We start from the raw sequence: 13926 nt of genomic DNA, 5'->3' as shown, positions 1-13926 counted from the left end.
AAGGAACCATCCTTCCCCCTCCCACCAAAGAGGCTGTGGCTTCTGTCTGTTCTGTCTCCCAGCCTCGTTCTTGCCCAGGTGGCATCGGCAGCCCAGAGCACCTTTGGCTCCAAACACCACAGGGGCTGGCACCTCGAGCTGCTTCCCTCTGTGGGCTTGAGCCTGGAGCTAGACAGACCCAGCTGAACCCGCGCCCACCCCTCACTAGCCACAGGGCTCCTCCACCTCATCCTCCTCCTAAGCCCACTGAGCAGGGTTGTTACAGAGGGTCAGTGAAGCCTGCAAGCACCAAAGTAATTCTTGCTGTCATTGGGAATAGGTGGGTTTTATCCGTCCTCGCTGCTGCCCCTAGGATGGGGAGGCCTGTGACCAGATGAGCTGCCTCTGGCCAGGGCTTACTGAGGTGGAGCCTAGCAGGGTGACCTTCCCAGGCCGCCTGTCTGCAGGCAAGGGACAGAAGCAGGGTAGTGGGGGCTTCCCGGCCCGGGGCCCAGCCGAGGAGTGGCTCTGCCTGGGAGGAGGCCTAGGGGCCTGGGGCCAGGCTGGGCCAGGGGCAGAGTCTTCGGGCACAGGGGGTTCCACTGGGAGGGCCATGTGCCCAGCCCTGTGGGTGGCCTGAGAGGGGCCTGGCTCCTCCTTCTTCTAACCTGCTCCCAGGGCTGTGCAGGCTCAACTCCTGGGCTCGACAAATAGGGTTGCAAGATTTAGCAAATAAAAGTAAAAGCTATTGCATGGGACATAAGTAAACTGCAAACTTTGTTGGTGATGTGAAATTCAACTTTAACTGGGTGCCCTGTATTATATCTGGCAACCCTATGGGCAACAAGTCTTCCGAGTCCTGGGCACCAGGAGCCTGGCCTCAGCTCCTGTGTGCTCTCTGGCCCGCCACAAGTCAGGGGCTCCTCTGGGCCCCAGTGTCCTCTGTCAAATGCCACAGGTGGAAAGCCCACATCCAAAGCAGGTCGCTGCAGTTCCAGGGATCCGCACACCCAAGCCCAGGACGGCCTTTCTGCTTTGGCCACCAGGAGGCAGCAGCACCCCACATGGATGGCTCTGGCGGGGCGGGGGAGCCAACACAAAGTGGGGGAGCCCGGACTCTGACAGGAGGGCCCTGGAGGGCCACAGGGCAGTGGCACCAGAGTGTGGCGCAACCCAGAACTGCCAACTGAGCCACACCACAAACCAGGCTGCTCCCCCAACCCCTGAAACTCTTCCCGAGGCCCCTCCGGGGGAAGCCCTCTGGCCTACTACCCGTCCAGGGCCCCGCAGTGGATAACGCCCTCAGCCATCGCCTGCAAGGTGTCCCAATCCTGCCCTGTGCGCCCCCAGGGAGCCCGGCCCCCCTCACCACCCTGAGCGCAGTTTGTGGCCTGCACTGCCCTGGCCCCAGGGGCCGGCTGCATGGCACTGCGAGCAGATCGGCCCCTTGTGTCCCACCCCTGGTGGAGCGGTCCTGAAGACAGGGACCTGGTACTTGTTGCTGAACCAGAGGCAGAGCCCACCCAAGGCCACTGACACTGCCCTCCCCATCTCAGCGTGTCCTGGCTCTTCCCGCCAGGCCAGGTGCCCCACCTGAGCAGCGACAGAGGCTGCTCGGCGACCCCATTCCCTGTCTGCCCGGGAGCAGGGTCCCGCCTGGCAGCGCTGGGACTGTGGGCACGGAGCGAGCGCTGCCAGGGGCAAGTGCAAGCTGGGGGCTCACTGCCCAGGCTGGAGAGGTGGCCCCCTCCCTGGAACGGCCGGGGTTGGCCTGGGTCTGCCCTTGCATGACCTGCACATGGCCCCTAGTCAGGTCCAAGCCCCAGGGAGCCCCAGGGAGGCCCACCCTTCCTGGTGCAGTCCCAGAAGCTGCTGGAAGGAGCCCAAGTTGAGGCTGGGGAGAGCCCCATTCTGCCCTCCAGGGGCCACCACCCCCTGCCCACCTGGCCTCAGCCTGTCCCCCTTTCCCGGCCCTCCCCAGGACCCTGCCCCAGACAGGCTGAGCCCCCACAGCCACCCTATACCTACCCCGATGGCTCCTCGGGCCCCTGGGCCCCTTGGGCAGTGCCCTGCCCGGCCAGGCCCCCAGCGGACCCTTGGGAGGCGTTTGCTGGATAAACACCTGCCCCAGGTCCCGGGTCCCCTCCGTCTCTCCGACGTCCACTCAGCTTTACCCCATCTCCTTGGTGAAGTCTCCCTAGGCCACAGTAGGGAAGGCCCAGGCCACCTCCCCACAGACCCCCAGTGCGCCCTGCTCTGCCCATAGCACCCAGACCCCCAACGTCCCTCCACCGTGCCCCACTCTGGGCCCGGATCCCTTGCTGCCAGCACTGAGCCGGAGCCAGAACCAGTGGGCACCAGGCCACTGGCTGTGAGGCGGAGTTGAGAGTTGAGACCGGGGCTGGGAGGACGGGGGGCTGGGGGGCTGGGACAGGCACAGGCCACTTGTCCCTCAGGCCGAGCCCTGCTCGAGGCCCACACAGCTCCATTTCCCCGGTCCCCTGAGGGCTCCCTGGCATCCTGGACTACCCAGCCTCCCTCGGCTGGTGAGCTCCTCAGGGCCCAGGGCAGTGGCTTGGGGGAAGGTCAGGCCAGGGACAGACTTGAAGCTGAACTCTCCTGTTTTCCCAAATGCCTTCCTGGGCCCACGATCTTCCTCTCAGAAGCCTGAGGTTCCCGGCGGGTTCCATCTCCTCTCTGGGGGCAGTGATCCTGGCTGGACCCCGTTTTGGTGGTCCCTGCTCAGGCCTGCCCCTGATCTCAGGAGACAGGTGGGGGAGGGGTCCATCCTGTGTCCAGGGCCTGGCCCTTGGAAAGGGCCCACTCAGGAGGCCCCCTGGGCAGTGTGGGGTGGGGGGTGAGACCCCTTTTCTACTATGGGGGTGACCTGGTGGGGGGCAAGGCCTGGGTGCCACCAATGCAGTGCCTCTGAGTCCATCCAGGGACCCATTGCCCTGTGTTTTCTCAGTCAACATGAGACACCATGTGAGGGGTGCAGGGGGAGGTGTCACAATAGCTAGAAGGGTCCATGGAGCCACCAGAGCTATTTTCCTGAGGTTCTGTTGAGTCCACACACTGTAAGCCCTGTTCAGACACACACATTTCCTCCCTGCTCTCTACATATGCAACGCCCAGGGACCTTCAACAACTACAGTGCCTGTGCAGCATGGCAGAAGGCCTGGGATCCCGTCGGGTAAGGAGAAGCCAGGGCAGACAGAAACTTGAAGGGCTGGCAGGCCCAGGGCCAGAAGTGCAAATTACCAGGAAGGGACAGGAGGAGGCATTTTCTAATGACCAGTCCTGGAAGAGCCTGATCCAAGATAGAGGAAGAGGCTGCCAGAGGATTCCTGCTGGGTAAGTGGCTTGGGTGACAGTTCTGGGTTTTTCCTTTGATGAGCTGAGCATCTTGGCATGTGGACACCATCTTTGAGGGCCAGTTCCCCTCCCTCCCAGGCAGCAGTGGCTCATAGAACCATACTGGCTTCTGTGAGCTCCTGCTGGGGCAGGGTCCACTAGGACCCCCAGATCCACATCTTTCACATTTGATCAGAAGCAGCTATGATAGTTAACTTTATGCATCAACTTGACTGGGCCACAGGGTGCCCAGACATTTGGTCAAACATTACTCTGGGTCTGTCCGTGAAGGTATTTCTGGATAGATTAATATTTGAATTGATGGACTGAGTAAAGCAGTTGACCCTCTCCAGTGTGGATGGGTCTCATCCAGTCTGTTGAAGGCTTGAATAAAACAAAAGGCTGAGCAAGAGAGAATTTGCTCCTGACAGCCCTTAGCTGGGACACTGGTCCCCTGTTACCTTCAGACTCAGACTGGAGCTACACCACCAGCTCCCCTGGGTCTCCAGCTTGCTCACTGCAGATTTTAGGACATCTCAGCCTCTGTAAACATATATGCCAATTCCTTATGGTAAATGTGTCTATTTCTGTCTGCCCATTCGTCTATCCCTATATCCATCCATCCATCTCTATATTTGTATCTGTCTATCCATCTCTATATCTGTCAATCTCTATATCTCTATAGCTATCCATCCATCCATCCATCCCTCTATGTATCTATTTATCTATCATCTATCTTTCTCTGTATCCATCCATCCATCTCTATATCCATCCATCCATCTGTCCATCTCTATATCTATCTATCCATCCAGCCATTTCCATATCCATCCATCCATCACCCATCTCTATATTTATTTCTCTCTACCCACCCATCCATCTATCTCTATATCTATTTATCCATCCATCTATCCATTCATCCATCTATACATCTATTTATCTATCCATCCACCATCCTTTTTTTTTTTTTTTTATTGAGAAGGAGTCTTGCTCTGTCACCTGGTCTAGAGTGCTGTGGTGTCAGCCTAGCTCACAGTGACCTTAAACTGCTGGGTTCAAGTGATCCTCCTGCCTCAGCCTCCCGAGTAGCTGGGACTACAGGCATGTGCCACCACATCTGGCTGATTTTTATATTTTTAGCAGAGACAGAGTCTCGCTCTTGCTCAAGCTGATCTCAAACTCATGAGCCCAAGCAATCCTCTGCCTTGGCCTCCCAGAGTGCTAGGATTACGGGCATGAGCCACCACGCTCAGCCTCATCATCCATCTGTATCCATCCACCCATCATCTATCCATCTATGTCTCTATCTATTGATCCATCCATCCATCTCTATATCCATTCATCCTCCATCCATCCACCTATCTCTGTATCCATCCATCTGTTCATCCATCCTTCTATGTACCTATGTATCTATCTACCCATCCATCTCTGTGTCCCTCCACCCCTTCTTCTTCTGGTTCTGTCCCTCTGGAGAACCCTAACGCTTCGGTCATTCCCATCTCTCTCTGCTGGACTCTGTTCCCGTCATACCTGCAGCCTCTCTTGATTTAACCTTTGCCAGTCCCAGTTACACTTTTTATAATATTCAAGCCCCTCACTGGTGGTTCCTCCAGGCCAGGCAGCGTTACCAGAGGCACAGTCTTGCCCCTTTGTTGCGAGTTGAATCTACCCCCAGGCACCTGGCCTCACCCTCTGCCCCCTACCTGGCCCCCCATCAAGGCTCGGCAGCTCTGGGTACGTGGGGGGTTCACTATGCCACGACCTCTGGCAGCACTGCTGGTCAGAAGACACTTGGCAGGTGGACTCATCATTTCTACTCAGAGAGGCACGGACGGAGCCTTAAAAGATACAAAAATGACTAAAATCAACAAAACAGCTGCCGTCACTGAAGGCCTGCTGGGAGCCAGGCTCTGAGCCACGTGTCTGCACACGTGACCCTGAGCCGTCCAGCTGCCTGTGCCCCTGCAGGAGGCACCGAGGCACAGGGGAGCCCACGCCAGGGGGCCTGGTGGCAGATGCGGTCGGTGTCAATCCTCGTGACAGCCTCAATTCTGCTCACCCCTCCCCAGCCCCGTGCCCTCTGGGGGAGGGGGTGTCTTCTCAGCCAAGGGGCCCACGGTCAGCTCATGGTCATCTGGTGAACATGGGCCACAGATTTGGCTCATGAGCTAGGAGGCTCGTGGGAGGACCCCGGAACGTTTCCTCCCTCTCAGCGGCAGGACAGAGGACAGGGCCGCTTCTCTTCCTGCCTCTGAATGCTCCCTCGTCTGCTGTGCTGCCCAGAACCATGACACCGCTGTGGGGGCCCCAAGGAGACAAGTCTGAGGACAAAAGCTGACTGTGTGAGGCCGGGGGCGGGTGGCAGGGAGGGTGGAAGGGGCCCGGGGTCCTCAGCGGTGCTGCCTTTGGCCAGCTCGGCACACAAGACAAACATCCCATCGTGGCCGGCTTTCAGCTGCGTTTCCCGCTGCTGGGACCACACGTGTGGACGCTGCAGAGAAGGCAGAATGGGACCAGGGCTGCTCAGCTCACGGCCCGTGCTGCCGCCTCCGGTCCACGCCTGTCCTCTCTTGGAATGTGGCTTTCCTACCACCTTGCTGATTAAGCCATGGAGGGGGCAGGGAGGGAGGGAGGCGGAAGCGTGACAGATCTGCCAAGAATAGTCATCTTTTATTTCCATGAGTATTTCTTGGCATTTGGCAGATATTGAAGAACATGCTGCGCAAGATTTATAGACACAGTGACGGCTGGAGGAACACGGGAGGGGCCGGGTTTACCAACAACAGCGGGACGCGGCCGAGTCCACCCTGCCTGGGGAGTGCTGACCCATGGCAGCGGAACGGGCCTCTCACGGGCAAACACGAAACTCAGAGAATGCCATTTATTTTATCATTTTAATACCGGAAATGCCAGACCAATCAACAGGGAGGAAAGACCGCACGCGCACGCCTGCATTCACTGCACGGACGGAGCATCGCCACGGCTCTGGGCGCGCATGCATTTCCTTTTGACACGGGCAGATGGAGAGTGCGGAACAACCACAAAACAACCGGGCTCGAGGGGTCACGGGCCACGAGGGGGACCACGCTTCAAAGGCAACCGGAGGCATTAAATACGGGACCTACACGTCACATTTCACGTCACCATACGTATAATTTATATATTCAAAGAAAGGAGACCACAGTATATGTACGTGCAAGCGGCTTTGGTCAGAGAAGATGAACAAAGGAGGTGCAGCCATGCACGGGAGGGGCCCGCCTGTCCTCTCTCCCTCTGCCTCGTCCCCACAGAGTCACCTGGGATCACAAAATAAATTAGCTGGCCTCGGCGCCACCTTGGCAAGTCCTGCCTAGTATCCTCCTCGGTGTCGTTCTCTGGGCTCCCTGCGGGCAGGGAGGTGCCTGGGAGCCAGGAACACACGAACCCTGCGTGTAATCGTCACCCTGGAAGGGACCAGGCCGGGCGCGGGGGGAGGAACGTCACACTGGTCAGGCGAGCAGGGAGGCCGCCGGCCGGGCCGGGCAGGTGCGACGTGCCGCCGGGGCTGGGCCCGGGAGAGCAGGAGGGATCGAGGAGGCACCCACTGTTGCAAGCGAAGCTGAGACGGCGAGACAAGCCTGTTTCTCTGCAACCGTGCGGAGGCCTGTTCCCTCAGAACTGGCTCGCGCTGCTGGGGTCGCACTGCAGCAACCGGACGATGGAGGGGTCGCTCTTGGCACCTTTGATGAATTCTTCCAGGGACAGTTTGCCTGTGGGGCGGAGCAGGAGAAACCGGGTTAGTCAGTGCTAGTCAGTGCTCACCGTTCTCTGCACTTCCAAAGAGGGTGACAACTCTCAAGGCAGGGACACCCCCTTAGGTCACAGTCTTGAGCCTTCTCCAAGCTGCAGTCCAAGCTCCACCCACTTCACAGGTGACTGGAATCTTTTCAGAAATCACCCCACGCTTTGCTTATTAAGAAGCATGTGCCTTGTGCAGAAGGAACGTGGCATTGGCCTCTGACCCACACGCAATTCAGGGCAGAGAAGCCACGCTGGGCGGGTGGCCCACACCTGGGCCCTGAGATCACTGCCCAGGGCACCCTGCCCATCAGCTCGGCCCGCTGCTGGGCACAGTGTCCAGCTCTGTGTACCTTCCCGGCGTGGCGGGGCAGGACTGGACAATGCGGACTGGCCACGGAAGGGATGGGCTGGGCCCCGCACCCACGCTCCCGCCTTCGCCACGGACCCTGCTAGTGTAAAGTCAGGACGTAGGAAAGTGGTTTCTAAAACTGAAGTGTCATGGAAATGTGAGTTACACAGGAACCAGTGCTGGTGACACACACGCCCTCTCCCAGGACACAGGCTCAGGTGACTTCGCACGGGGCGGAGTGGCTTCCGGAGATTTGCGGGCCAAGCAGGGGGTGGGCAGGTGTTCGGATCACCTTCTCCCCTCTCCCATAATCACTGTTAATGCGCCCAGGCTGTGGGCACCACAGCGCCTGTTCCGCGACTCCACACGCAGGACTCACGCTGGGAGTTCTGCCCATTCAGACGCAGCCCTGAGGGCGGGGAGAAGCGCCTCTGGAGGCCACATCCTAGTGACACCAGCTGGTGGAGAACGACCGAGGTTCAGGGTGGACTCTGCCCTGGCAGCCTGGGCCTCGGGGTGGCTGCACCGGGCCTCTGTGCTGGGGGCCCTGCGGCTGTCGGAGGGCCCGTGAGTGCGCCCGCAGGCTGCCGCCCGGACACGTGCAGCCAGGCCCGGCAGGAGGAGGGCGCAGGAGGGGCTCTGCCACCGTGGAGGGCCGCTGACGTTACCGTGTCTCCGGATCTTCCTCTTGAAGGCGAGAAAACGGGAATACCCATCTCAAAGGCTACCAGGGGGATGCATTTGAGGGGCTCAGCCCAGCGCCCGGCCGGAGGACTCATTTGGTCAGTGGCTCTGGCTGAGAATTCAGCCCCTCCCGCCCACCGCCAGGCAGGGACACCTGTCCTCGTGGGCCCTGGTGGGGGCTCCAGCAGCCTGGCCTCTTCCAGGGCATGAACTTGATGCCTCTAAGGCCTGGGCAGCCTCGTGGCCCCACGGGAGACCAAACAACCAAACCGCAGGCTGAGGGGTGGGCTGGGCAGGGGAGGGCAGCCAGCACCTCCTGTGAGGGCTCTGAGAGCTCCACCCCCTGCTCCTGGCAGAGAGCAGGTGGCAAGGGGTTCGGGTGGGGGGTCCCTGAGCACAGGGTGTCCCACGTGTGTGGCCTGGACAAGTTACCAGGAGAGGGTGGCTTTAGGATACTCGTGCCCTGGAGCAACCTGTCAGCCCAGCCCAGAGGCCTAGGGGAGCCAGGCGTCTTCGGGGTGGCCGGGGAAGTGGGGACACGCTGTGGACACCATCGCTCTGAGCCGCCCTTGCCCCTACTCTGACCCCGCCTGCGGCCCCACCTTCTCTGGTGTCTCTCCTCCTGCTCTGCCCCGAGCTCTGGTACAGACGGTCTTGTGTGCTCACAGGAGGAAGCGCCCGTCCCAGAGGGCACCCTGGCAAGGCGCCACCAAGTTCACAGCAACCTGGGCAGGTGCCCTCTGAGGGCTGGCCGGGTGACGAGGTCCTCCCACTCACCTGCGCAGGTTGCTCTAGACTTTACAAAGCACCTGCCTGTGTATTAGCTGATTTTAAATCTCCAGCACAACCCAGGGAGTATTTTCTTTTCTTAATGTCGCATTTTTTTTATTGTTCAGAAGCGAAGTCAGCCTGGCTCTGCGGCGGCCCTGACAAAGCCAGCCGGGAGAGCAGAGCCGTCGGGCTCCACAGCCGCCTGCCCCTGCTGGGATCCTGGCACAGCCCCTCAGCTAATGCAGAGGGGAAACTCCGGGCGCAGCCTCCCTGTCACTGTGCCACCCTCCTGCCTCCTCCTGAGACTGCACCTCTCCTGTAGCGTGGCCCTGGAGCCCCGCACAGCTGTTGTGGGTGGAGGAGGCAGCCGTGTGTGTCCAGGGTTCCCCGTGGGCCCCGGGGCACAGGGAAGCCCCACATCTCAGCATGATGGCAAGAGCGGCATGGCCAGCACCCCAGCACCCCAGCACCTGGGACCCTCGGACCCCATCCCCTCCAGGCCCAGGTGTCCTCAGCACACCTGCCTCCCCTCCCCCACACCCCCAGGAATATCGAGACCCCCTGTTACCAGAGAGAAGGTTATGGCTCAGCGGGGCCAGGACGCAGCCATGGTGCCCCTGGCTCTGCACCCTGTCCTGCCCTCAGCACAGCCACCCTGGGCGGGTAGGGGAGGGGTGGGGGCTACAGGAGTCCCCAGAAGCAGCAGGAGGCGGGGCTGTCCCACATGCACCTTTGCCACCACCAGCGTTGTGCAGACACACAGACCACCCCCCCCCCGGCCCCTACCATCGTTGTTGGTGTCCATCTGCCTGAAGATCTTGTCCGTTCGCTTCTCCGGAGTGGACTCGTCCTCGGGCATTTTCATCACCGAGGACACCATTTTGTAAATGGCCTGCAAAGGACAGCACAGAGCGCGCTCAGAACCTCCACGCTCCTGGGGTGACGGGCTAGGGTGGGAGCTTCCCAGCAGCTCCCAGCAGGGCCCAAGGGCTCAGGATGCTCACAGTGGCCCTCGGGACCCTTCCCAGCGGGAAGAACGTCCCCTGCCCCTGGAGACCACACTGACAACCCTCACAGTTGGAATGTTGAGTGGGGGAAGCCAGCCACGTCCATGTGAAGTTCGGGAGCAGGCAGAACAGCTCCACGGTGATGGCAGTGACAGTGAGGGGACCTCTGCCTGGAAGGGCGGGGTGGGAAGGTGCCAGGGAGGCATCGAGGGGCTGTCAGGGGGGGCTGGGAATGCTCTGAGTGAGGGTGGTGGTCCCACGGGCAGATACATGTAAAATTCACCACGCTGCCCAGTGCCCACTTAGCTGTGTGGCTTTATAACTTAGGTAACAAAAAATAGTAAGCCCCTGAAAGTCATCGAGAGCCACACCACCAGCCTCTTCTCTGTCGGGCACTGCTGGCATGACTGCTGGCCTCTCTGTGTGTCTCTGCCCAAGTGGCCCAGCCCCGGGCAGGTGTCCCTGTCTGGTGATGGGCGTATGTGTATGTGTGCCTTGGGGGGACAGTGATGAGACCGGTGATCGGCAGCTAATCAGAGCAACATGCCAGGGGTAGGGCAGTGCCACCGTGGGATTTTCTGAGTACTTCGTGTGGAAGTGGCTTGATGGATATATATGCTCATTCCTATAACAACAGGCCAAGAATGGCTCTTATATCTTAAAAGCAAAGCATTTGAGAAATAAGAATAATCCTAAGGCTTCTCATATGTATTGTACCCTCATCATCTCCATTTTTGGGGCAGGGCTGGCCAGGCCCGGCCCCAGCTCCCATCAGCCTCACACCGTGGGCAGCACGTGTTTCAGGACATCTTCCTGGGACTGGCCCATGCAGCTTGCCCAGGGGCAGAGCCAAATGCAAAGCTGAGACCTCCCCAAGGTCTCCTGGTAGGCTTGGGAGTACTTGCCACACTAATCCATTTTGGGGAGGGTGTAGCAAGCAGATACCCCATGAGAAGCACCACCCAGCCAGCCAGGGAGCCACCAGACAGCACTGGGGAGAGGCTTTCGGGCCCTGGGGACTTGGTCTGGGGGTCTAGAAGCCAGATCCCATCTGGACGAGAGCGGCTCCTCACTGCACCGCGAGGTTCTACCAGTGCCTCCAAGTTTTGGCCAATCTGCCCATCCAGTGACAGGCACGCCCATTCCCAAAGGGGAAGGGTTAACACGTGGGCTAGGATAGGAGATTCCCACAAAACAGAATTCTTACTTCCACCCTGCTTGCAGCAAAGAGCCAGAAGTGACGACTGAACCACAGGTCCCCAAGCCCTGCTCATTTACTCTCACGGTGTAACAACCATCGATCGGGGAAATGGGTTGGTCACCCCACAGGCCAGCACTGCTAGTGTAGGAGTTCATGGATTTAATACCCACTACTGGGGGTTAGCCCTGAAGTTCCCTACAAATGGGACTGCCTCTTCTGAGGAATTCTAGAATCCCCCCAGGCTCAGGGAGGCGCAGCGGGAGAGGCCAGGGAAGGGCGGCTCTGTGCACTCCACTCTGTGTGGCACACCTAGGCCCTGGCCAAATGATGAAACGTGGCTTCTTTCTGGAAGACAGCCTCATCTGCTCGAGCTGCCGACAGGCACGAAGGCCAGGAGAGGAGGCCTCCTAACGTGGTGTGTTTCCTGTGCGCAGTGGTCACTAACGCTCCAGTCTTACTTTACAGCCACACGTTCCTGGGGACAGCACGAGCTGTACGCTGCCTTCTCAAACACAGGGCTTTCCCGAGGTCTTGGCAGGTACCTCCCGCAAGTGACAAGGTTCCCAGCAATTATGTAATTCTCAGGAATTCACCTTTCTGAGCCCCATGTTGTGTGAAATGCAGGGAATGACCCGTATCACAGGGCTGAAGGATGGAAACCCATCAGAGTGCCCAGCCGGCCTGAGGTACAGCAAGCGATCAATAAACGTCACCTTTATCACTACTCTTTGCAAGAATCTGCTCAGTCAGGGGACACCTGCTCCTTTCCAAAAGCGCACCAGGCAGCAGCCTGGCCGGGAAGCCCTGAATGTCGCGCAGGGAACGTACGGGCTGGGGGGCGCGGCCGGCGGTACCTGCACGATCTCCAGCATCTCGCTGCGGCTGATGTAGCCGTTGCCGTCCAGGTCGTACATGCTGAAGGCCCACTTGAGCTTCTGCTCCAGCTTGCCCCGCGAGGTCACGCTCAGCGCGATGATGAACTCCCGGAAGTCGATGGTGCCGTCGCCGTTGGTGTCGAAGGTGCGGAAGACGTGCTCGGCGAACTTGGAGGCGTCGCCGTAGGGGAAGAAGTTGGCGTAGATCTTCTTGAACTCGTCCACGGTCAGGTGGCCGGTGGGGCAGTCCTTGAGGAAGCCCTTGTACCACTCCTGCAGCTCGTGGTCGGTGAACTCCGTGTTCTCCCGCAGGTCCTGCAGCACCTCGGGCCGCAGCTTGCTGTTCTGCTTGCCCATGGCGGCCGGCGGCGGCGACTACACCTGCAAGGCAGGGGGTCAGCTGGGGACAGCGGGGGCCCCAGGGTCCCAAAGCCACGTAAGCCAAGGAGCAGGGCTGAGCAATGGCCCCTGCGTGTCCTGTGCCCGGGGCCAGAGAGGCCACATCAACCCACCACGTGCAGGCGCCGGGCTCCAGCACAGCCGAGATGCCCCAGCAGCCCCGGCGGAAGGTGCGCCGTTGTTTTATGTGCCACTAAGAAAACCGAGATGCTCCAGTTCAATCAGGACAAGACAGATTCCGACTGTGAGAATGTGGAAATGTGAAAAAAAAATGCAACTTAAAATCAACGGAATGAGGCACCGTCAAGTGCCCAGTGGGGCTGTATGAGATGCTTGATTAAAACCCAGCCCAGCCTCACCACGCTCTGGGCAAAGGGCCATATCGGCCACCCCAGGCTCTTTGTTCGGGGCAATTCTTTTCTCTTTCGGGCACCACATTATGTTTTTATCCTTAGAAGAGGTGTCCAGAAACTATCAGGGTGTCCTCCCTTTATGTTGCCTTTATTAAACTGCCCTGGTGGGAGGATCTGAAATCAGCGCTGGGCAGTAAGTGACGCCCCGCGAGGCCCGTGAGTCACAGCGACCCTGGGGCACTTTATAAACGCACATCGCTTTACCCCACAGTCCCACTGCTAGAAACTTTAGATCTAAAGACACCCCGACCTGTGCACATAACTGCATGCGGCCACTCCCACGTCATCTGAAACAACCAACGGCCAGACGCCCATCATCACGGACTGGTAAGAAATAATCCTCAAGATGTATTCTTAAGTGAATGAGAAGGTGCAAACGGAGTTTGCTGCCATTTATGGAAAGAGAGAACTGCACATGCGTGTGCCTCTGTGCCTCTGGAGGGACTTCTGATGGCTGGGGTCAGGGACTTGCTGTGACCCTTCTGCCATTGGAATATGCTGAGCTCTGTGTATTTCCTATCCAAAGAATAAATACACAAAAACAACAATAATAACCGAGCCTCTGCTTCTTGACCCGGCCACCTGAGAACGCGCCCCTCGTCCCGTCCCTACAGGACCGAGCTGTTGATGTCTCTCTCCTTCCTCTGGCCTCTCTCCTGGGAACCTCTTCTCAACCGTCACGGCTCATGACCTCTGCTTTCTGCTTTACTGGCAGGGTGATCAAAGTGGAAACCAGCCAGTCTCTCCATCACATGCTCCTCGGCTTCCTCGTGAGGAGCGGCGCTGGGGAGGGAAGGCCTGGGCAGTGGCGGGTGCCGGGCGGCTGTGCTGCGGGAAGCGCCAGCCGGAGAGCCCAGCCCTGAACACCCAGCCACGGGAGGCACCTCTCAGCTGCAGCTGGCATGTCCCCAAACAAGGACAAACATGGCCCCTGTTCCACGGAGGGGCTGAGGGATCACAGTGGGCCTAGGACGAGGTACAGACAGGGGATCTCCCCTGCCGCCACCATCCAGCCCTCTGATCCACCTGGGACTTGGGGTAACCCTGACCTGCCAGCGTGTTCTGGAAGGCTTGAGAATTCCTGGTTTTAACATGTAGCTAATTTGCTTTGGAAACT

At 59.2% G+C, this 13926-nt stretch overlaps 1 protein-coding gene across 2 annotated transcripts in view; it reads right to left on the bottom strand.

Annotated features, from left to right (window-relative positions):
* Positions 1-6205: 6205 nt before the first annotated feature.
* The window catches only part of HPCAL1 (hippocalcin like 1), a 55719-nt gene continuing 47998 nt past the window's right edge, over positions 6206-13926 (bottom strand). The window contains exons 3-5 of one of the 2 annotated variants that reach the window (XM_045549033.1): positions 11977-12378; positions 9701-9806; positions 6206-7079 (exon numbers count right to left, since the gene is read on the bottom strand). In XM_045549033.1, coding sequence (XP_045404989.1) covers positions 6680-7079; positions 9701-9806; positions 11977-12378 — 908 coding nt within the window. In that variant the 3' untranslated portion in view covers positions 6206-6679. Of the gene's footprint in view, positions 7080-9700; positions 9807-11976; positions 12384-13926 lie in introns of those variants that run through there. The other variant, XM_045549034.1, reaches the window with a different exon arrangement.

Source organism: Lemur catta, chromosome 4 (assembly GCF_020740605.2).
Source record: "Lemur catta isolate mLemCat1 chromosome 4, mLemCat1.pri, whole genome shotgun sequence".
In the NCBI taxonomy this organism is placed as follows: Eukaryota; Metazoa; Chordata; class Mammalia; order Primates; family Lemuridae; genus Lemur; species Lemur catta.
This window is presented reverse-complemented; position numbering and strand designations above follow the sequence as displayed.